The 23,459-nt window shown below is 35.0% G+C and overlaps 1 protein-coding gene across 2 annotated transcripts in view; it reads right to left on the reverse strand.

Moving 5' to 3' along the window:
* EDIL3 (EGF like repeats and discoidin domains 3) overlaps window positions 1-23,459 on the reverse strand; it is a 410,628-nt gene that overhangs the window by 112,196 nt on the left and 274,973 nt on the right. For both annotated transcript variants that reach the window (XM_063087348.1, XM_063087347.1), the window contains one exon: window positions 17,999-18,180. In XM_063087348.1, coding sequence (XP_062943418.1) covers window positions 17,999-18,180 — 182 coding nt within the window. The remainder of the gene's footprint in view (window positions 1-17,998; window positions 18,181-23,459) is intronic.

Here is a 23,459-nt window from a genome sequence, read left to right on the forward strand (position 1 = left end):
TTGCTGGGGGAAGTGACCATGTGATTAGAGGGCTGGAGCTTTCAGCCCCACCTTTCCAACCTCCAGGGAGAGGAGAGGAGCTGAAGGTTGAGTTGATCATCAATGGACTATGATGTTATCAATCATGCCTAGGTAATGAAGATGACATAAAAATCCAAAAAGACAGCTTCCAGGTTGCTGAACACTTGGAGGTCCCTGGAGGGGGTATGTACCAGAGAGGGCAAGGACACTCCGTAGCCCTTCCCCCAAGGCATTTCTTACTCTTGGCTGTTCCTCTCTAAATTTTCTAATATCCTTTATAATAAACTAGTAAAAATAAGTGTTTCCCTGAGTCCTGTGAGCCTGACTGAATTCTGTGAGTTAAGGGGATCGAATTGAATTGAGGGGATAGTGGGAACCCTGATTTATAGCTGGTTGGCCAGAAGTATAGGTGACAGCCTATTAAAGGTACTTGAGATTGGCGTCTGAAGTGGGCGGTGATCTTATAGGACTGAGCCTGTAAACTGTGGAGTCTGCAGTAACTTTGGTTGGTGTCAGAATTGAGTTAAATTGTACAACACCCAGTCTCTGTCTGCTGGAGAACTGGTTGTCGGTAGGGAGAAATCCCCACACCTATTGGTGACTTGTGGTGAAGTGTTGTGTTGAACGGGAGAGAAAGAAAACAGTTATTATTTTTTTTTTTTTATCTCAAACAAGTATGTTTTCACTTGTCACAGTGAAAACAATCCTCCTACGAGGGCTTATTGGATGGGAGCTGGTAATACACATATGCTTCAGGCAAAAAGAACAGGTAACCATCTGTTTTGTGTGAGACTCCTAGCCAGTTCTAAACATCACTTGGAATGATTAGGATTGCAAAGATGTCACTTCAGGAGTTAAAAAAATAAAGACGGGAGCATTATCACCAAAAGCTCCTAGTTAAAAAGCTTAGTTAAAAAGTTATGAGGAATTGGAACTCCCCTATTCTTTTACATTATCTTATCAATATAAAATATTTTATCAAATACTGGATGGTGGGAAGCATCGTGAATGAGCCTAAGGAGGAAGGCTTTTGAGATGTTTTAAGATGAAAAAGAGTAACTCGGACTACAGTCCAGAGTTGATAGTTTCGATACGACTAATCCTAGTGGCTATAGTAGAATTTTTCTTAATCTCCACGTCACCAACAACTTGATCAATGGACACTTTTCTTTCCTACTGTTATACACACTCACTCTCTGTACACACTGGCATCGTGGGCTAGTCTCTGCTGGGCCCACTCTCTTCTGTTCTTGCTAGCTGAATTGCACACTAACCAAGAGTCAGTTGTGTTTTATGTCCTCCACCCTGTTTTTTCCCCAAGTTGTGCTTGTTATTCTAATTATGTCATTTAATTAAACATAATTAATAAAATGTGATTGGGATAGGAGAGAGATTTTTCCCTACGAAAAAGCTTTTTGAAATACTTCAAAAAGGCAAATTACTGAAAAAAATCTATAATATTGAGAAAAACAATTAATATTCAAGATTCTACACTTGAACAACTTCAGCACACGTTCAAGCAAAGTAATAAAAACTGAAGTATCCATAATGCATTTACTGGTATGCTTCATCCATGAAACATGATATGGACTTTAAATGCTTTTTTTCTCTTAGTCAATGTTTTTTTATTAACTAACCAAATACTGGTTCTGAAGCTCCAGATAAAAGGGCTTCTAAACTATCCTCCACTGTTCTGAATGCTGGATATGAGTTGCATTAACCGAAGTGTCCTCTTTGGAAAAAGATGGGAAAAGAACAGAAAAACTATAATCTCTCTCTGAGTCCTTGCACCTGGTAGAACTTCCAATTAAAGTGAAACACCCCATTTACTAAATAACATGCAACAGAAGGAATACAGCAGTGTAATAATTTGTAGGTTTTTCCAGGGGTCCTGCTCAGACATAACAGTTTCCTCTGAACTTCTACCTGCTTCTGAATGACTTCCACCATATTTTACTCATCTCCCCTCTCTTGGTACTTGCTGTTGTTAGAGTCTCTTCACATGCTCCCCCATTCATGGTTTCACATTCAGCAATGTACTGAACTGTGGCTACTGTGTTTTAAAGACTTCAGCCCGTATATTACGTCTGATGGAATAGAATATATTAAGGAAGCCTAGAACCCTCATAAAGATTATTGTCTGAAGTATAGATTTTAGTCCGTATGCTACCAATTTTGAATTTTCTTGTCTTCCTGTTTACTTCATACGGCTAGTGCAAAAATTAAAGGAATCATTGTTTATTAAAAGTCTGTCAACTTGAAGAGATTCAGTAAAAAGATAAAAGGAGAAAAGGAAGGACAGATGGAAGAAAAAGAGAAAGACATCTCAATTTTCTCTGTATCCCATGAAGAACAGACAGAAGTTGAAGAAACAAGAAGAATAAAATGAGAAAATAATGTCAGTACCTGAGTAGAAATGCTGACTCCAACAAAAATACATTAGAAACGATGAAAATAAGGTCACCTTGCTAATGTATATTTTTGAAGTAAGCCAAAGATGCTACCAAAAAGAAAAAAATATCCTTGATGTACTTGCTTAGGAGCACTGGTTGCTATGAAGGAGAGAGGGAAGAGGGACATTGTGTGCGAGAGGCTGGGCTTTCTTAAATTCCTAACAGGTGGCCCATGCCAACAGCAACGGCTCTGGAAAGGATGAGAAGTGGGCAATATAAAAGCAAATACCAAAAGAATCATCACAAACCTGTTCTACCAAAAGAATAAAATAATGAAGAAATAAGTGCTATTGAAAGATTTTTAGGAGTTTATCAATTTAAAAAAATTGCGGCCCAGGCATGGAAGGAAGAATCTCCCACTAGGGTCCATATGAATGCTCTCTTCTGCCTTGACCATCTCACTAAGTGGACTTCAAAGTGAACGTGACTGAGGACAGTGCTGAGTGCATCAGAAAAGAAAAATAGAAATGAAATATGCAATTACTCTAATTATGGTCATAGGTAAAACAATTCTCTGATGTTCATATCCCTATCTAGGACCGTGAACTGTTAGCAGGGAGACAAGAATGCATTATCCCCCGTGTTCCCTGATTTTTCTTAATTCAGTGTATTATTTGTAGTATTCAAATAACTTCAACAGAATAGTTTCCAAGTTTTGCTGTGAGGACACTCTATACCTTTCTATGTATAGAAATATTATTGGTAGTGGCAGCAAGTGACTTGAAATTTTAAATGCTGACTTGGGATCAATTAAACATCAAGACAGAAACAAAAATCACATAATAAAAACTTAAAAGGTACATCTGGGAAATAGGAAACTGTGATGCACTTCATTTTTATGCATTGAAGATAAAAGAAGTCTACAAAGCAAACATATGCTCTAGTGCAAAAGGTGGCAAGTTTTCTAGGATATTATTTTCTAGCATTGTGGAATATGAATGAGTTGAGCAAAAAGAGAAATAAGAGCTAAATAGGAGTGGGTGCCTCTGGATCACATATGTTATAGCTATTACCAAGTAATAACAGCTTTCTACATTATTTTCTTCTGGCTTTATTTTAATTTAAATGTCTATAATCTTTTATCTGCATTTCAAAAGTGTTATATAAATATATTTTAGAAATTAAATTGCATTGCCATATTGGAATATATCATCGTATGTCCTAAAAAATAACAAAAAGAACTCATATTTCACGGTTTTTCTTGAGAACTTGAGTTTATGACTGAAAAATTTGTATAAACAACCTAAATATTGCTTTGTTGTTTCTCCTTGTTAAGTTGTTACTCTAGCCCTAAGGGTAGCTGCTAGGAATGTTAACTGGACTAACCAGATTACCTAATTTCAGACATGCTGAGAATAGGTTTTTAATATGATGTCCAAAATGAGACCTACACTGGCAATATTCTGTAATCTCTTTAAAATGCCACTTGATACAAAAGATTCACTGCTGTCTATAATAAAGTCTCCCTTAAAAAGGTAAGAAATATATTTCAATCCTTTCACCTACTGATACATTTCTATAGTAAGGATTAATTTGCACTGTATTTATATGTGCATTATGGGTACTGTACTTAAATATCAAGTTATTTTTGAGTGAACTATGGAAGCTAAAATATCCTAAACTATTCTAACATTTTCAGTAATTTTATGACTAAATAAATACATCCTGATGCTGAAGTCAGAGTTTTTTCTTTCTTTCTTTCTTTTTTTTTTTTTTAACAACAAACTAACATCTGGACGTATTCTCTATTAGGTGTTAGGGACAATTGTCCTACAAGAATGCTACAAAGATGAGAAAAGAGAAGCAAAAGCCTGGAAGTGGGAGTCCTGTACTAACTGTGTTTAGGGTGTGCAGAAAGGCCCCTCCTTTCTAGGTGCAGATCAGCAAAAATATAACCACTAAGACCCCAAATTGGCTGTGTCTACCAACAAATATTAAAGATGACTCCAGCTAAGAGCAAGGTGTTTGTCTTCTGAAAATCCAGGCTTTAAGCTGGCTCTGCTACATACTAGCTAATGTGAATTTGGGCAAGTTTCTTAACTTTTGTAAGCCAGAATTTCTTCATCTACATAATGGTAGTAAGATGCTATCTAACTCACAGCATTGTCACAAATGATGATGGCCCTTAGGTGCCTAGCATCTTTAAGCACTCAGTGACTGTTTGCTATCATTACTAGTCTTTTCAGAGAAGACCAAAATTAAGTTTCTCATTTACAAGTACATGATACAGTATTTCATTTGCTCTTTATAGTAACCCTAAGAAATAATAAATTGGACAATTCTGATCTTCTGTGTGAGCCAAGCAGGGGAAGATGATGCAGATTTCGGTTGTCTCTGCTCCCTTGGAAGTCAGAAGAATAGACAAAGAAAAAAACCAACCTCAGAAAAAAATTCTACTTCTCTCCACACAGTGCTTTTGGGCAGCAACTCACAACTCCTTATGAAAGTATAAAGTTAATATTTTTACATGCTTTCAAAGAAAGTTTCACCACTACCAAGCAATTCCGGATAGCAAAAGAATTAAACTATTTGAAATTTATGAAGAAAAACATAGAATATATCCCATCATTTTAAAATAATAATTTTGCTGAATAGTTGTTGGCAGCTAGGAAATGTTTTAAAAACTCACAGATTGTATTACTTATAAAGCTTTATTTCTACTTCCCCTAACTAGATAACATTAATTTCATCTAAATTTTTCTAAGCCTTGAAGAATAATTTATAATTTTTAAAAGAGGAAATATCATTCCTTTAACTTCGTAATTTCATTAGAGTGTGACTTGAAATTAGAAAACAAATTATTTTTAATAATCAAAAGCTACCTCATTCTCAACACTGACTGGATGTATTCATATAAAGATTATATCTGTAACTCCGGTTGATTTTATGAAAAGTGATTAGAACTATGTATATGTTTCACATATTTACATTAAAAAATTATGGATATAATTTTTATATTTATATATACACACACCACAAAAATATATATACTTAAAATTTTAAGATTCACATGATTTTAAATGCGATATAAAATTTCTGCTAAGAAAACAATACCATAATCATATTACAAGGACATTTAAAAATAGGGAAACTAAATTTCACTTGACTTTATTTATTTTTATAAATTGAACTGTGTGAATGATTTTCTCCATTCTTAGACCACTTCTCTGTTTTTCAATCTTCAGTGGTGTCTCCCTCCTCTCAAATTAAAACACATACATTTTTCACTCTGGCATTCACAAAATTTTCACAAGGTCATCACAATTCATTTTTCCAGCTGTATCTCTGAGTATTATCACATGTCCATTTATGCCTCTAAGTAACCACTAATCGTATTTAATTCTTTCAATATTTTTTTTTCCTGCCTATCATCTACAAACACTATAATAGATGCAGGGAGAAATATAAAAACAGGAAAGATCTTTGCACTTGTCACATGTAATCTAAAGAGGAAAAGACATTTAAACAGCAAATTGCAATACAAAGCAGAACATTGTAAATGATAAAGGGACAAATTCCTTGCCACGGACATAGAAAATATCAATTAATATGACTGGAGACAGGAAACCAAGGCTTAGGAAGGTCAAGTAACCTGCCTGAGGCCACATGACAGCATTGAATGGGCATTCCAGAATCAGAGAAGAACACAGGAGAGAGCCTAGGAGGGGACAGAAAAGGCTGAACAAAAGGGTAATTTCTCTTTTGCTTTGTTTATTCACCTAGAAGGCCCCTCTCACGTATTTTGGCAAACTGAAAACACATCTGTTCTTTAAGTTTCATTTTGAATGGCTTCCTTTGCACTTAATCTTACAATTAAAAATTATTATGGCATGATCATCACATTCTGCCTTGGATCTAGTACTGAAACTGCTGTTTTGCAGATTCACATTAGGTATGATTTGGTTCAACTGTGACTGACAGAAAATCCAAACTTACAGTGGCTTAAATAGAAAGAAGCTGGCTTTTCCCTTGTTTACGCCTGTGACTAGACAGAAGGCGATCTATCAGGGCCCCAGGCACCTTCTATCTTGTGGCCCTACTGCCCACTGTATGTAACCTCATCTCATGGTCCAAGATGGTGGCCTCTGAGTTCCTGGAAACAGGATGGAGGAAGAAATGAAGAGGGGAGAAGACGGCATGTGGGTGTTATCTCCTGAGGAAAGTTTTCAGAAGCCTCCATGTGACACTTTTGCCTTTTGTGAGTCACAGAGCCATAGCTATTGGAATGGGAGGTTGGATAATTATCATTTTTTGTTCTGGAGTAAAACAGAATAGCTCTGCTAATAATCCTCTTTCTATGGAAACAGGTGACAGAGATGTTGGGAGACAGTTAAAAGTCTTGGCTACTCCTCAGTAAATATTTGTTGAATTAGTGAGAATGTCCTTTTTTAAATTGCTGGCTGTTTGGCCAATGTGTGACTTAATGTCCATTGTATTATCCTCACAACAATACTAAGAGGCCAAGATGTTTTTATTGACAACTTTATATATAAAGAAGCTATATTTTAGAGTGGTTAAGTAACTTTGTTCAAGATGACAGTTAATGGTCAGTTGAATCCAGAACCCCGAACTTGAACATCATATAGCTTCATCACACAATATAACTGCTTATGTAAACATGTTTTTGGATTTAAACACCCAGAAAACAGGTAACATGGCTTATTTATCTGCATGCTATTTATTAATTCATTTAATAAATATTTACTGAGCAAATAAGGAATTTGTAGGCCAAGGGATACCAAAAGAACTGTTACAGCATATCTGTTCTGACATGCTTATTAAAGATTTAGTCATTGAGATTAGTGAGAATACAAAGTGAGCCCACAGTGTCCCTGCCCCCATGCAACCTGTCTACTAAAATAATCACCCATATAGTCTTTATTTACAAGCTGTGACAAGTGCTACACAAGAAAAAACAAGAAACTATAAAAAATATACTAGGAGAACCATATCTATCTAGTCCTGGTGAAGGGTAGGGTTATGGAAGGCTTCCCTGAGAAAGCTGCCTCTAGACACACAACTGGCCCATGGAAAATGCTCAATAAATATATTGAATGAATAAATAAATTCATTAACTTAAATAGAGTTGGGGGTCACTTTGAAAGATGTCTTTTTTTCTAAGGCTGGAAAGGCAGAAAGGAGTACCCTTCAAGAAGTCTCATACGGCTGGAACTCACAGAGTGAATTCTCCACATTTCCCAGAGCATAACGGGTCATTGAATTAAATCGAATAGCTTTTTCCCTTTCAAATGTCCAAGCAGTGAAGTAGAAAGTTTCTACATAAGATAATTTAAAATATTTTGTCTATTCAAATAAGCTCCACATGTGCATAGAGCACTTACGTTTTGCCCCGAATAGCTCTCTACAAATAGTAATTGCTCAATAAATGGTAGCTCAACTACGACAGATTTGAAACTAAGAAAAACATTCTTAAAAAACGAGATAAGGTACTATTTTTTCAAAGTTTATGTCTGTCTTTCTAAATCTAGGCTAATGCTTCTTCTGAAGAAAAGCTAAGATCCATTGCCAATTACATTAAAATATCATATTTGTTCTTGGGTTCTTTTGTTCTCAGGAATAATCACATTTCACTTTAAGAGCTTCTTGAAAGCTGCCATTATGTAAAAATTCCGGCTTAGGTTGGGGCTTCTGCTAGGAAAAGTAAGATAGAAATCTTCACATCTTCTAAAATTCAGCACTTTATCCCTTAACACTAATGATAGTAATAAACTAAGGAGATCTGAGTTTAACACAGCTTTTTAAATCTGAGAAATAAAAATATAGCCCTTGTATTATGAACTCAGAGAAAAAAATGCTTCAAAGCTATTGAAGCATTAAGCACATTACCAAAAGAAATTTTAGAGCTCATTTCTGGAAAAAAAAAAAAAGGTCTTTATTTTTTTTTCAAGAACCCAAACCATGGGCCGAGCCCGTGGCGCACTTGGTAGCGTGCGGCGCTGGGAGCGCGGTGACGCTCCCGCTGCGGGTTCGGATCCTATATGGGAATGACCGGTGCACTCACTGAGTGCCGGTCACAAAACGACAAAAAAAAAAAAAAAAAAAAGAACCCAAACCATAATGAAATAAAGCAATCTATACTAAGTACACCAACGTTAGCTGAAACAGCTGCTATTTTAATTAAATATATCAATTCTGGAGAAAGCAGCAGCAGCAGCAGTAACATTAAAAACAAATATATACAGAAAAAGTAATCAATATATGATATAAAAATAAAATCTTCTGAATAAGGGGTTAATGGAGAATGGATACACTTATTCAGAACCTCAAAGTTCAGTTCATCTCTTCCTGAGAGTCCTGAATAATGGTGCTCCCAGGTAAGCTATGTTCTTATAAACTGTTTGGATGGAAATGGAAATAGAAGAAAATGAAACTTAATTTTGGAGTTCCCATTTGTTCCCTCAAATATCTCTTTCAATTCTAGGTGGACACCACCCACCCTCCCATTCCACCAGGTGTGGCCAAGGGACTCAAATGGCCAAGGGCGTTTGCACAGAAGCGTCACATGGCAGTGGTGTCACCTGGCAGTGATGTCCACTCAACCCACTTTCACTGTCTATGCAGAGCAGCACACTCACTTTTCCAGCTTCGTTCCGGATACCATTATCAGGACTGCCTTCAAGTAAATCAAAAAGCAAACCAACACCTTTTCCTGATTTCTATATCTCTGTGTCTCATTACCACTGTCATGCTCAAGTTCAAATGCCTGGAATCATGTTTGACTTTTGTTTTTTCCTCCCTTCCCTTCCTTAACACAAAATTCAATCTATTGTCAATGCTGCATCCTCAAGGCCTCTAACCATTTCATCTTTTATTTTTAGTTCAATAGCTGCCAGTCTAATTCAGGCCTTCCTTACATATTCCTCTGGGAAATTAGCTCTAAAGACCTCCTAACTAGTGTCCTTGATCCTAGGTTCCCCTTAAGCACAATTCAACACGTATTCAATGAAATTTTACTGAACGCCTCCTCAGGGATAGGCACTGAGTTGGGTACTCAGCATACAGACCACTGACATGTCATCTTTCTAAACTCCAGTTCTGACAGCGTCAATACCCTGCTGAAAATCCTTCAATACCATCAAGTGCTACCCTAGTCTAACACTGATGTATTTCCAGTCTTTTGCCCTCCTATTGCCCCTACATATTTCCAACTCTTCAGTATAGTAAGACCTGCCCCTGAGGCCTCTTGAGCTTCCTTCATCTCCCTTGTGACTTTGTTCATTCTATTCCCTTTGACTGGAATAACTTCCTTAATGTCATCCTCGAAAGATGCTGAATATGCTCAATTCACATTTAATGATTAAAATGTAAATGGATTTTCAATGTTCTTATTATATTCTGGTTCCACAGAAAATGACTATTTCTTCTTTAGAGACTCCTAAGACCCAGCTGAGGATTTAACAATTAAACATTTAAAGCCTGTTCGGATGAGAATGTAGATATTTTTACAACCCTCTTATTATTTAATTAAGACTTAATTATTGAAGGTTTCATGTTACAGGAAAAACCCTTTGGACATAAACACCACCATTTCAGTTCATGGAAGAATGCAAATCCCTCCTCAGGATGACACTGATATAGGCAGATTAATAATAAAATATCACTGAGGCAGCTTAAGTTGTCAGGTCTTGGATTTGTGGTGTCTTGATGCCATCCATTACTTTAAAATGTTTCACACCGATGTCTCATTTTGAAGAGCAAGGTACTGCTCACCAACGTCTTAATTTATTTAATTAAGTAGCTTCAAATAATAAAAGGAACACAACCAAGGTGAAGTATGTCTCTCTCGCTGGACTATGAGCTCCATCAGAGTAACAATTAATTTAATTATTTTTTTCTTAGAATCACCAATATCAAAATTCTCTGGGGGGTCTGTTTGTTATCTTGTCCCCTGGGTCCCAACTCTGACCTACTAATTCAGAAACTCTAGGGATCGGGACCATGCTTAAAAAGCTCTTCAGGTAATTTTTATGTAGTTGAAGTTTGAGAACCATTGCCCCGGGCTAGAGGAGAACTGCCTCTCACATCAGTTGCCTGGGGTTGAATCCTAGCTTTGCAAGTTACTAGTTTAGTAAACTCAGACAGCGCACTTATCTTTCTGTGCCAAGATTTCACCATCTTAATAATGGGATAAGAACAATACCAATTAGATGGCATTACAGTCAGTACATATAAAGCAGTTAAGTAGTATCTAGTGCTAAAGTGCTAGCTGTCAGATCCTAAAGCTAATACATAATGCTACGGACAATGAAATATTTCTAACCTGAGTGAGAGTAAATATATAAACTTATCTACAATTGAGACCAACTATGTTTAGTTAGTTTTAAATAACAACAGCTAATTCCCCCAAATAGAAATGGTTTAAAATTAATTGCTGCATCAAGAAAGTAAAGCTTTCAGAATCAGGTACTCCTTCACATTTTCAAAACAAGGAGGTTTTCAGTGAGGCCTTGGGGCTGAACAAATTTGTTCAGTGTCTACTGTGGAAAGAAGGGATTCCTTCAGTCCGTTCCAAATAGTAATCCCATTAGTTTTCAGAGGATAAACACAGACAACCAAACCTTGAGCTCAGACTCTCACTTTCCCCCTTCTGTATTTCTCACCTCTAGAGACATGAGGATGGGCTGCCAGTAAACCTCTGCTCTTGCAGAAGGCACTGGTGCAGTTCCATTAGAACTCATTGTTGCTTTAGAGGCAGTAGGTGACTAATTCATAAGCAGCATTTCTCACAGGCAGGTCTTATCAGCAGGTTGAATTCTTTTGGTTAAAGTCGGATTTAGATTCACAGTGGAATACTGGAGTAAATTTCTTAGCAATACAGGATAGAAGTTACAATTAGAAATCCTGAAAGATGCTAGTAACTCGGTGTACTATCTCCTAAGTGCCAGAAATTGGGATATATAGTCCAGAAGCTGTCTAGTTGGTCATGTGAATAAATATGATGAGGGAACCAGAGTAAATTGGCAATATATGTGATCAAGGTACATTGTAAAACCAGAGGTTCTAAATTTTGATTTGTTTTTGCCATGACAACAGTAAGTTGCTATTTTCAATCCAGATTTTCTCCATTCCATTCTACCAGTATCACGAACTAAAAAATCACTCTGGTAATATTCATGAAACAAGGGAAATTAACTGAACCACAAGGCATTTAAAATCTCAACCTTTATAAATACAAACATCAAGTTAGAAAAATTTTCCTCATGGCCTTTTAAAATACAGCAAGTAAAATGAAAAAAACCTTTGATATAAGGGTGGTTACCTGAATTAGCTAGTAAGAGTTTAATAGATGCTAAAATTTATGTTAAAATAATTCCCTGTAACTCTTTATTCCCTGTGATTCAGTATTTTATGAGTAATAGTAAAAAGGTGTAGTTTGCAAGGATTAAAATTACAAATTTCATAAGAGGTAGAAAGACATCAGTGTTTTAAAAGCATTTTTAGAGGGAGAAAACACGTTTACATTAACAATAGTACTAAACTTTTGTGGTAAGATTGTGATAACAATTTATAAAAATGTACAAGAAGCTAAATCAAATTTTTTTTTAACATTTCAGGAATGAAATGTAAATGGGATAGGAGAAGACTAAAATTTTGATGTTTAGTGCACAGGGTTTAACTAGCAGACTTCCTGGCAAACACCTTACAAACATTACTCACGCTCATCTAATGTTGCTTATTAGAGCAGTTTGTAGTGATCATGGAGTAAAGTACGGGAAGTAAATTTACAGGAAGTATGGTTCCTCTGCTGCCCAGAGGGGTGAGACATTCCTCATACACAGATAGATAGATGTGCCACTTGTGGCACCACTCGGACCATGCATAGATGACTTAATTCAAATGTAAGTATGTAACAGCACAACACAGAGAGTGAACTGAGTTGTTTGGGCACTCTCAGTATCACTCAATGCGGTATGATTACCATGTGAAAACAAACACTGTGTCACTCCTGTCTTTTTTGTTCCCAATTTCCTATTCTTCTATTAGTCAGTTATCTCTATCTATCCAATATGATTTTTATTCAAGGTGCTGTAGAAATAGACTTAAATTATGTATGATTCCTACTCTCAAGTTGCTTACAGAATTGGGGGGAGGCAAACAATGACTGTAAAGGTATTTTAGATGCTATGATTGAAATACATAGTTAGCAGAGTGGAAAAATAAAGTGTAGTCACTTCTATCTCTGGAGATTAAAAAGTAGAGCTTCCAGGGATTACTTTATGAAAAAGGGGATAATAAGAGCTGAATCTAAAGAAGACCATGCAGTGTACAGCTGAATATGCTAGATGAATTTAAGGAAGAGCAAGAAATCCAGGTCAGTGAGGCCTCAGGTGCTGAAAGTCAGGGAGGAAGCAGCTTGGAGGAAAGAGAAAAGATTTCAGATGCAGCTTCTTCTAAGTTAGAAAACAACTGCTATATGGTGAGTAGTATCTCATAGCTCACAGGATCCAAAACACATCCTTTAAAGCAAGCAATAATCACTATTAGTATAGATGTGATGGATGACCAAAAATTTAATAAACAAATATATTATTTTCAGAACAGAAGCATCAGATATTTTTATTTCATGCAAATTACCTTTTTTAAGTTAAAAAAGTAACATCTGTTTCAAAACACATAGCTATGCATGAAAGCTCACTTTTAATAACATAAGTGAAAATAATAATTCTCTTCCATGACCACAGTTTAAAAAAAAGGATCACTAGGAGAAGTAATATATTGATGTCCAGATATAATTAGCCTTAGAGAGGTGTTTGGTATGGATGGGAGTATAGTTTTTTTCAAGAAAAAAACAGGCTAAAATATTTTCCACTTGAATGAGGAAGTAAGAAAAATGGATTAGATTCTGTATAGTTCAGGTTCTACAACTAGAAAACAACCTGAAAATGAAAAAAAAAAAAATCTACTTCTTACATTGTGGATTTTTAAAAATGATTTTTATTTCAAGGAGCTCCAGGTGTCTGTAAGTACCAAAAAAAATTTCACTCACATTATATAAAGATTTTTAAAATGAAATAGATGATTAGTCTATTTTTTGTAGCATTCTCAATTCCATAGTTAACAAAGTTTTTTTTTTTTTTTAAATCCATGTATGGAATTTGTACTCCAGAAATTTGTACCATAATTTGTGCTCAGATAATTCTCTTTGGGGCTGATGTATTCTACATCAACTATGATTTTGTTTAAAATGCAGAAGCCAGATGGTTTTGCTTTAGAATATTTTAAATTTTATAACAAAGAAGATTCTATTAGTGATTTAGGAACATTAACTGTTGAAAATATGTAAATATTTCATGACTAATGAATAATGCTCACTTGTGAATTGCTGCCGAAGCTGGATGCACTTCTGATGAGGACGTCTGGCTTGCTTCTGCCTCCCTCTAGTTCAGAGACTTCCATGGGTCACTTACTTCCCACTATTCTTCCTCATTTTTCTTTATTATTCTTTCCTCTCCCTCTACCCCATGCAGTCATCACTACTTGCAGTTACAATAACAAAGTGCCCAGATCATCAAGCAAAAGTGTTTTTCATTTTATTTATTTACCATTTTACTGTAACTCAGGCAGTAAAAACCCAAGCTTTAAGAGCCGATGAGATGTATTTTTACAGTCCAGTCTGAGGAAGACTGGCAGTAGGTCTGTGGATCAGTCCAGAGGTTTCTATTTTTACCAAGTGACCCATGATTCCTGAGCACATTAAAGGTTGAGAAATAACTATTCCCCTCATAAACTCTGTGGTATATAGAAAAGGAACGTATTAAGATCACAGCCACATTTTCTAAAAGGGTAACGAATTATTTAAAAGAAAGATTGAAACTATTTTTCTCAGTGATAAAATGCTAGTACTGAAACAACTACGAGTAAATTAACTTTCAGAGAAAAAGAATGGTGTTGCCTTAGTATTATACTATACTATTCCCATCAAATACATCAGAATACAATAATATATCTGTGTAATACATAGTATACTAGGCATTTCTCTCCTCGTGGTTTGTAAGTATTTATTAATATACTAATATAGTTTTTCATTTAATAAAGTCCTACTAAAATTAGGCCATTTGGACATAAAAAAAATTATGATTCAAGTGGAATAGTTAGCAGACCACGTAAGACCAGGCCACCCATATTACAGTGTTGTGTTTACCCTGTTTACTTTTCTATGTCCTAGATTCGGAGCATCCTGAAGCAAAGTACCATCTTTTTTCTAGGGCCTGGTAGACAATAGAGTGCACAGTAGACATTCATTCAGTGAATATCTGTTGAATGAACGAACAAATGAATGACTGGAAATTCAATGCATGTGGATTTTAAGAAGAATGCATATAATAAACCAAAATCACCTCGGAAATTTAAGAAAACAATAAAATGAACATTTTAGTGCATAGAGCTATAAAAGAAAAGAAAAATGCACAGAAATAAAATTTAAATATTTTTAAAAGTAAGAAACAGTCATCCTGTCTCACCTTAGTTAGCAAAGCACCCAGAAGGTTTAAATGATCTTTTTATATTTTTATATGAGATAATCCAAAACATATTTCCACGACTGTGCAAAGTTGCTATTTCTAATATGTCAGTTAGAAAGAGAGACTGATATTCTAAACATTCAACTAATGTTTACCGTGGTGGTTAATAACTGGAAAAAAATCTAGGTGAAAAAATAAAGGTCAGAAAAACATGACAAAAGGGAGGAAAAAGTTCATGTTTAATTACATTGTCTGTGCTAACCCTTTAAGTCCAGAACCAATTATGAACATTGTGGGGCTATCAATAATTGCATGCTGAGCGTGTAAATTTAAAATGGAAATTTCAATTTTTGTTTCATCAAGACAAGGAAAAAATTGAACTTGTATACTAACTAGTGCATGTGTGTCACACACCTGAAAGATTAGAGGAATACTGGGATCATTATAAGTGAATTTAAGCAAAGTACTCAAACGTTTCATTTGAAGGACTGAATATAAATAAAAGAATTAAGTGACAACGAAAATTAGTAATGAATGCTCAAACACAGAAAATTTGGTACGTGATTAGACTTCCCAGAGTCTCCTAGATTTGACTTTCGTTTAAGAAATTAATAAAGTTTTTCTTTTTAGAAAAACAACATAGGAAATAAGATATTATTAAACAAAATAAAATAAAAACCTTGAAAACAACACTAAGTACTTGAAGAATAACAATGGTGAGTTTTAGTTTTTCACCTATTACATGCAAGATTTCTTCCTCTAATATATTCTATCTGTTTATCACAAAGTTCGGTCAGAAAAACAGAAGTGCCTGATGTGACATTATTCCTGTTCCACTGAGGTTATTTCTATATATAATCATGGGGACAAAGAGAAATTAAAGTTACCTTAAAAGCAGAATGATGCATTTTGTTAAGAAGGCAATAAACTGGGACAGAATAAAGTAAAAATCAGGACATGAAACATTAATAAGTTGCTTCTCAGAGTAAACATTGCAAAAGTCTGCTATTTATGGTTTATTGAAACACTGTGATCATTGAAGCTCATAAACATAACTTGCCAAACAGAAACCCTGATGCAATCTTGTGACATCATCTCTCAATTGATCCTCAGTTTCTGCTATGAATATTAATTTGTAAAGTTTTATCGTGGTGACAATCCAACAAATGAACTTCAGAATAGTAAGCTAAAAAAAAAAAATCTCTGGAATGATTTTTAGCAAATAGAATACAAGCATTTTTTGTTTTTCTATGTCTTTTTTAAACTTTAATTGGGTTCTCATTAGGCCATTATCAAAACTGTATAGTTGTGCCATTTCCATTGCCTGTAATTCTCTTTGCATGTGTGGTTATAGAATGAAAAAGTCAAGTGTAATTTAAGAAGTAATTTTGTCAACTGTATGCAAACATAAATTCATTAAACAAATCAAGAAGTTCAGGTAACCATATACAGCTGTATAGATAAAAGAACATATGTAAGATATACAAGAATTCCTAAGAAACTTGACAAAGGAAGTATCTGAAGAAAATTTTGACCCCGTTCAAGTATGGAAATCTTGCTACATGGTAATAAATCAATTTTCCTTTCTATTAAATGCCTGTAAAGCAGCCCCTATATAGCACACCTGATAATGTCACACCAGGGATTTCCATGTTTCTCTGACTCAAAATACATAGTAAACAGAATATATCAGCCATTTAAACTAATCAAAATTCCATAATAGCTCCCTACTTTAATGCAATAAGGCCATAACCTTTTAGTATGAATCCTAAGGCACAACAAACACACACTAAATTTGAACACCTCTCTCCAGCTAACTTTATTCAAGTCACGATCTTCTACACAATGTTGCTCAGATTCTCAGCCAGTGCCTTTGACATGCTGTTCCCTGGGCTTCTGGTCTCTACTGAAAGCTGTCTTCCTAGACCTAGCTCAATAGCTATCTTATCCATGTGTCTTTCTCGAGAGATAATTACTTCTTCCTCTGACCCCATGGTACACTAGATTATTCTTCCTGTTAGGACACATCAATAACTTGTTAGTTATTAATGTGCTCCCCGCAACAGAGGCAAAATCTTTCACAGAAACTGTTTTTGATAATCTTTTCTGTCCTCTTAATATGTAGTTCACTATTTCACTTCAGCTAAATGTCCAAGAAGCATTTAGATTAATAGAATACAAGGTGCTGACATTACTACTATCTGTGCCATGTTTGGGAAATCACTATCTCAGTATATTGTTGTTTTCGCTTATTTTATAAAATAGCTGGCTGATGAGAATAAATGACATTATAAATTGAAACACCCTCAGCTATTTAAAGAATGTGCCAAAGACATTTGAAATATTATTATCATAATCCATTATATATTTTATATTTGCACATGTGAAACCACTTCTTAGAGACAGAGAAGGAATAGACATAATTTTTAATATCTTGAAGTATCACAAGTTGCTACTAATGTTAATGCAGAGCTAATGAACACATGGCATATGAGAAAGCCTCCTTCTTTGATATGTGCCTTAAAATAATAATTCTACACCTAGAATTTTAGCACTTTTAATCCCTTTAACACACTTCCCAATGGAATGGAAAGAGTTTCATTTTTAGAGTTTGTGGCCAGTTTGGAGTCTTAACTAAATCATCCTTTCCTCTGACCATGAGGAAGAGTCACACTCTGGGTTCTTGCTTGTCTGCTTTCTTAAATGACTCTGGCCATTTTTTATTTTTTTTATTCTTTTTAATTTTTACTTTTTTAAATTTTAACTTCTCAGTATACATTGTAGTTGATTTTCATGACCCTTTACCCGTTCCTCTTCCCCTCTCCCTCTCTTCCCTGACCCCCTACATCATATCTGTTCACTTGTCTTAACAAGTTCAAGGAATCGTTGTGATTGTTGTATCTTCTTCCCCCCCTTTATTTGTTTGTATGTTTAGCTCCCACAAATAAGTGAGAACATGTGGTATTTCTCTTTCTGTGCCTGACTTGTTTCACTTAATATAATTCATTTTGGACAGTAATCTTTCCTCACGCTATTTGTTACCTGAATCCATGGCCATCTGTCATTTTCTGCAGCTGTCCAGGCATTTATAAGTCCCTTCTTATTAAGACGTGCATAATAGGGATACCATTTCTGGAGTCCAAAAAGAGCTCGGTGGGTAGATGAAGCTGTGATTTGCTGATTTGATATGATTCCACCTTCAATTCCCAATGGGCCTGAGCATTCTGGGAAAAAAATCAGGAAAAAATGTGAATGCATTAAAAATAATACATATTCAAAATAAGGCTGTTAGATTCGATGGAGATATTTTATAAAGGATTTTAATTTGTATCACTATGCCATTTAAGCCCCACCCAGGTTACAGATCTGTTATTGATCACTACATTTAAAAAATAATTCTTGCTCCTCTCTGCTTCCTTTGCTTTGAATGTAGTTCCTGAACAGATATTTCCCTCTGCACTACAATTCTGCATTATGATTATATACTGTTACCTTTTGGTTGTTGATCACGTCAACAAAAGCATCATGCTCTTAAAAGGCCTATCTCATATATTTTATATTCCCAGAGATTAGCATGACTCATAAATCATAAGTCCTCAACAAATATCTGTTGATCCATTATTTCTTGACTAGCATACATCTGAGTTTTCTGTCAAAATCATTTTTGTACTAACTTAGCATTACTCACTACTGTGATTTTTTTAATTTGAATTTTTATAACCACCACCAGCTATGCTTCCACAAAATGGGTGATAAACAAAAATCTGTCCACATTTGTTGTTGGTGTATAAAATGTTATTATAATATCCTGGATATGTTAGACATTATAGAAAATGTATGGACAAATTATTTCTATAAATAAAGCAGGCAAACTCTCTGACAACATTATACATGACAGTATGTATACCACTCAGTAAAACAAGATTTAAAAATATTTATCCTTATAATATTTTGAGTTTAAAATTCACAACTTTACATATTGAAATTTAGCACTTATATTTTAAATTTCTTTTATTTTTCATTAAAGTTGTGACTTGGAAACTAAAGAAAATTTCCTAATCAAAATTTAAAATACTAAGATTAAAGTATACTACACTTAAATTATATGTTCTCAGATACCAAATGTGTTCAGATTTTTAAACTAGAAATGAAAGTCATTCTAAAAATTATATATATCTTTATTATATATATATAATTACATGTTTGAATTTCTTAATTATTTTATAAAATTTCATCAGAAAGTATATTTATTCTAAATTTAGTTTTGAAAATTCAGAATAAGTAGGATTATGATATTTAAAAGTACCTGATTTTCATAGTTTCATTAACATTTCATGCACTATACTCAACTTTAGTCAATTTAGATTTGTATGATAAATACGATAATACTATTATAAAATATGCTGCAATAATTTATCAGAATTCCTAAAAATAAGGAAGGAGTACATCGTCATTATTAAATGTCAGTATATGTAAGTCATCTTGATTGGTGATTGCCACCAAGCACATTTTAGATTTAATAACTATAAAAGTTCAACATTCGTCAGTTATTAAATGCTCACACTCAGATTGAGGGTGAAAATATAGAAGGAAGAATTTTGCAGCTTGACTGTAATATTCTTAAAAGTTAGAGAGATTTTTCTCATTGGTAATCATTTTTTCATTGTCATAAACATGGTTTTTTTCCTATTCCATGCTCAGATAGTAAGTAGCTCTAATGGCTTTAAAACCTTTAAGCATTTTTTATAAAGAGGATGAAAATATGTGGATAAGCAATCATATTAATCAGACCATATTAGTAAAGATGGCATTAACACACTAAAAATTGCATCTTTACAATTAAAAAATCATTCATACGATATATTAAATCTGAATAATAAGAACTTTTCTTAACATGTAATTAGGCCTGTCTAACACTTTATGAAGGTACGCTATATGACTTTGAAGTCATTAAATTAAAAAGCCAGTCATTTGTAGAACTGCAGTATTAGGAGCTGCAGATAATCTGATTCTCACATTCCAAAAAATTTCACTTAGGAAACTCAAATGTTGAATCTTCAAATTCTTGTTTTGCTTTCCATTTTAAACATCGAGATCTTTACAGACTTCATAAAAGTACTAAGAAAATTTCATGATGACACTGTCTAATTTTAAAAACTGCAGCAGCCTGGCTTTTTAAGAATATTGCCATTAAAGAAGTCTCAAGGATCTTTTTCTTGGTTTGTACAATGTTTGGATGGAAAAATGCAGCAAGCAGCGAGGTTATCTGTTGCAGATCATTTATTGTAGACCAATAAGCAGACTGGCAGAGCTAGAGAGGCAGCCTTGATGAATTAATCTGTATGGCAGCCTTACAAAGAACTCAGTGCCATTTAGCTGAATATTTCTAAAGATCTTATGTTGAATTGGTCATACTCAGCATTTGTAACCATTTCAAAAGAGAAAGTAGATCTCAAACCACACTATTCAGTAAGTCTACTTTGTTGGTCCTCTTAACCTAACATATCAGCAAACACATAGGCTATGAACCATTGCATTACCATGTAAGCCAAATACCAATGAGTGATTGTTAAAATATATTTGTGTAGTTTACTCTGCCATAAGGCTCCCAATCTTTGCCATGCCCTCATTAGTCACACACATTTATTCATTAAAAAAAAATCATTCAATAAATATATATTGACATGCTATGTTTATATAGAGCTTCACAGCATACAAAGTGTTTTCACGTGAGCTATCTCATTGCAGTGATGTCAAATTTAGTCCTCAACTCTACATTGTTGTTTTTTTTAAACAAACTTTTACAACATTCACATACCTACTCTATTACATACAGTTAGAAAAGCCCACCAGGGAAACAAGGCTGTGGCCAGGGTTCTTGAATGAAGTGTGAATCTGTGAGGTATCAGAGTACTTCCTTATGGTTAGTGACCCTTGATTTTGCTATGTTTTAAAATTGGGGTTTGGGGTCTGGCCTGTTAGTCAATTGGTTAGCATACAGTTTTATAACACCAAGGTCAAGAATTTGGATCCCCATACTGGCCAGCTGCCAAAAAAAAAAAAAAACTAAAACAAATTGAGGCTTTTATGATACCTAATTTATTCGTTGTGAGGGAATGGAAAGTGAAAAGATGCTTTGTCTTTGTAACCACAAATTGCTAAAAAAAAATAATAATAATAATAATGAGCTTGTTTCTGTAAGGTCATTTGCAGGCTTCTCTTTACAGGACCTCAACGGAGGCAGTCCTGGCCTTTCAGCCCCTTTCGATCAGGCACGGGGGCTATTTCATTGTTTTATCCTCAGATGCTCAGGGTGGCTTCTACACAGGAAGAGCTAAATAAATATGTGCTGAACTTTGTTATTGGGAGCTTTTTTCTTTTTTTCCTGAATAGTAAATTTATAAGTAAATCCCAGCCTTATATTTATTTCACACTGGAAAGTTGTCACAACAGCAGCTTTTCTTCTCTAATTATGTGGACCACAATCAAATGGATGTCATCATAATAAAAGGTTCAAAATCTAATTTCCTTTTGCTTGTGCCGTTCACTTCCCCAATGTCCTATTAAACTCAGCAGCTATAAAAACCAATGAAGGAGCTGTAATTCAGAATTCAAATGATTATACACCTAAGATTAAGTGACCTTAAGCAATTAACCATAAGATGCTTAATAAGAAAGATGATATGGAGATATACATTGCTATACTATCAATAAACGAAGGAAGAGATATGAAATAATTTTTGATGAAATAATATCAGATGAGACCTCTGCAGTTCGAAAAGTGCATCCACATGTGTTTTCTCACATAATCTTCAAAATAATGCTTCAAGAAAAGAGTTATGGTGTCTGTTTCATAAATGGGGAAATCTGTGAGGAAGAAAGTTAAACCTGTAAAAGATTAGTGGAATTTAGAATGAAGAGTTCAGTAATTCTTCAAAGGTTGACTCTGATCTCTTTATTCTGCTATTATTTTGTGTGGTGAGGTTTACCTACACATACTAGGGAGAGGATAAGAGGATTAATATGGAGGAAACATGTAGAATGTCACTAGTGGTATTCAGAGTATGAAAGAGCTTTCATAAATTGGGACACATTAAAACAGGAGGTAACAGTTTATGGAGTTACTTGAGTCAGTTACTTGAGTCACACAAGTAACTATTGAGGGTTTTATGAGGGTGTGTGTCCGTGTTAAAAAAATTAACCTGATACCATCATTGGCCTATATATTGCTTATCTAATATGGATAGGCTAATTTAATTCTGACTAATTTACTGACCTCCTACTATGTGCCCAGTCATCCAGCAATCCATCGCCCATTCATTTAAATTAGTTTTGCATATTTATGGAAGGACTATTAGCCACTGTTTAAGGCAATGGCGATGTAACAGTGAACAAGGCAGAAAAGGTCTCTGTTTTCAAAGAGCTCAGATTCTAGTTGGGAGACTAATTATAAACAAACATTTAGACAAGAAAATATCATAGAGCAGTAGGTGCTATGAAGAAAAAAAAAAGGGTGAACCAAGTGACGGTGTGTCAGATGATCAGAGGTGGCCTTTCTGAGAGGTGACACTAAATCTGATCTATGGATGGGAAGTAGGTGCCAGCTACTGTTCTAGGTTTACTGAACTGGATTCCTCAAGGAGCTTTTAGTCCAGTGAGGGAGATACACAGAAATAAGAATATTTTAATATCAGATGGCAGATGCTGTGACGGTGGACACACAGGATTCAATGAGAGAGTGGAAGAGGGAGTCATAACCCAGCATGGGGATCAGAGAAGGATTTCCTGGAAAAAAAAAAATAGGAGCAAGCATAGTGGAGAAAGAAGGGAGGACAGACACAGCATCAGGAAACAGCCTGGTATGCTGAGGGAAGCAGAGGGAGTATCACTAGGCCAAGACAGGTTGGTGGGGGGTTGGTTAAGAGATGGGGTGAAGTAGAGAGACTCTAGATTATTCTGTGATAGAGCTTGCTGATAGGATTTGGTCCTGTCGGTGAAGGAGAGTTTTTGGCCACAGTTTCATCTAATACAGATCATTCCCACTGTACCACGAAGGGTAAATTCAGGAGTGGACAAAATTATGACCAAATAGTAAGCTACTATACTGTCTAGGTAAAAAAAAAAATGATGCAGGTCTGAAATATGGATGGAGCAAAGGAAGAGTTCAAAAAATATTTAGGAGGTAAAATTGGGCAGAGCTAGTAATGATTACATGTAGGATAGAGGAATTTCAAAGGTTACAGACAGCATAGATAGAGCCCCCTTTAATTGGGATTGGCCATATTTCACAAATAATACCACTGAACCTAATTCGTCTCTTAAAATTTTCCCCAAATTGTTCTTGCTGCTGTACTGAACTTGGGAGGACCTGCTTTTGTACAACCTGCTCTTGCTAAGCTGACTTGGAGGGCTACTCTCAAATTAACCAGATTCAGGGACAGGATTGAAAAGTGAAGACCTGCTTCTGTACTCAAGCCATGCCTAGTACTTCCCTGCCCCACAA

The sequence above is a fragment of the Cynocephalus volans genome, chromosome 2 (genome assembly GCF_027409185.1).
Source record: "Cynocephalus volans isolate mCynVol1 chromosome 2, mCynVol1.pri, whole genome shotgun sequence".
Taxonomy (NCBI): Eukaryota; Metazoa; Chordata; class Mammalia; order Dermoptera; family Cynocephalidae; genus Cynocephalus; species Cynocephalus volans.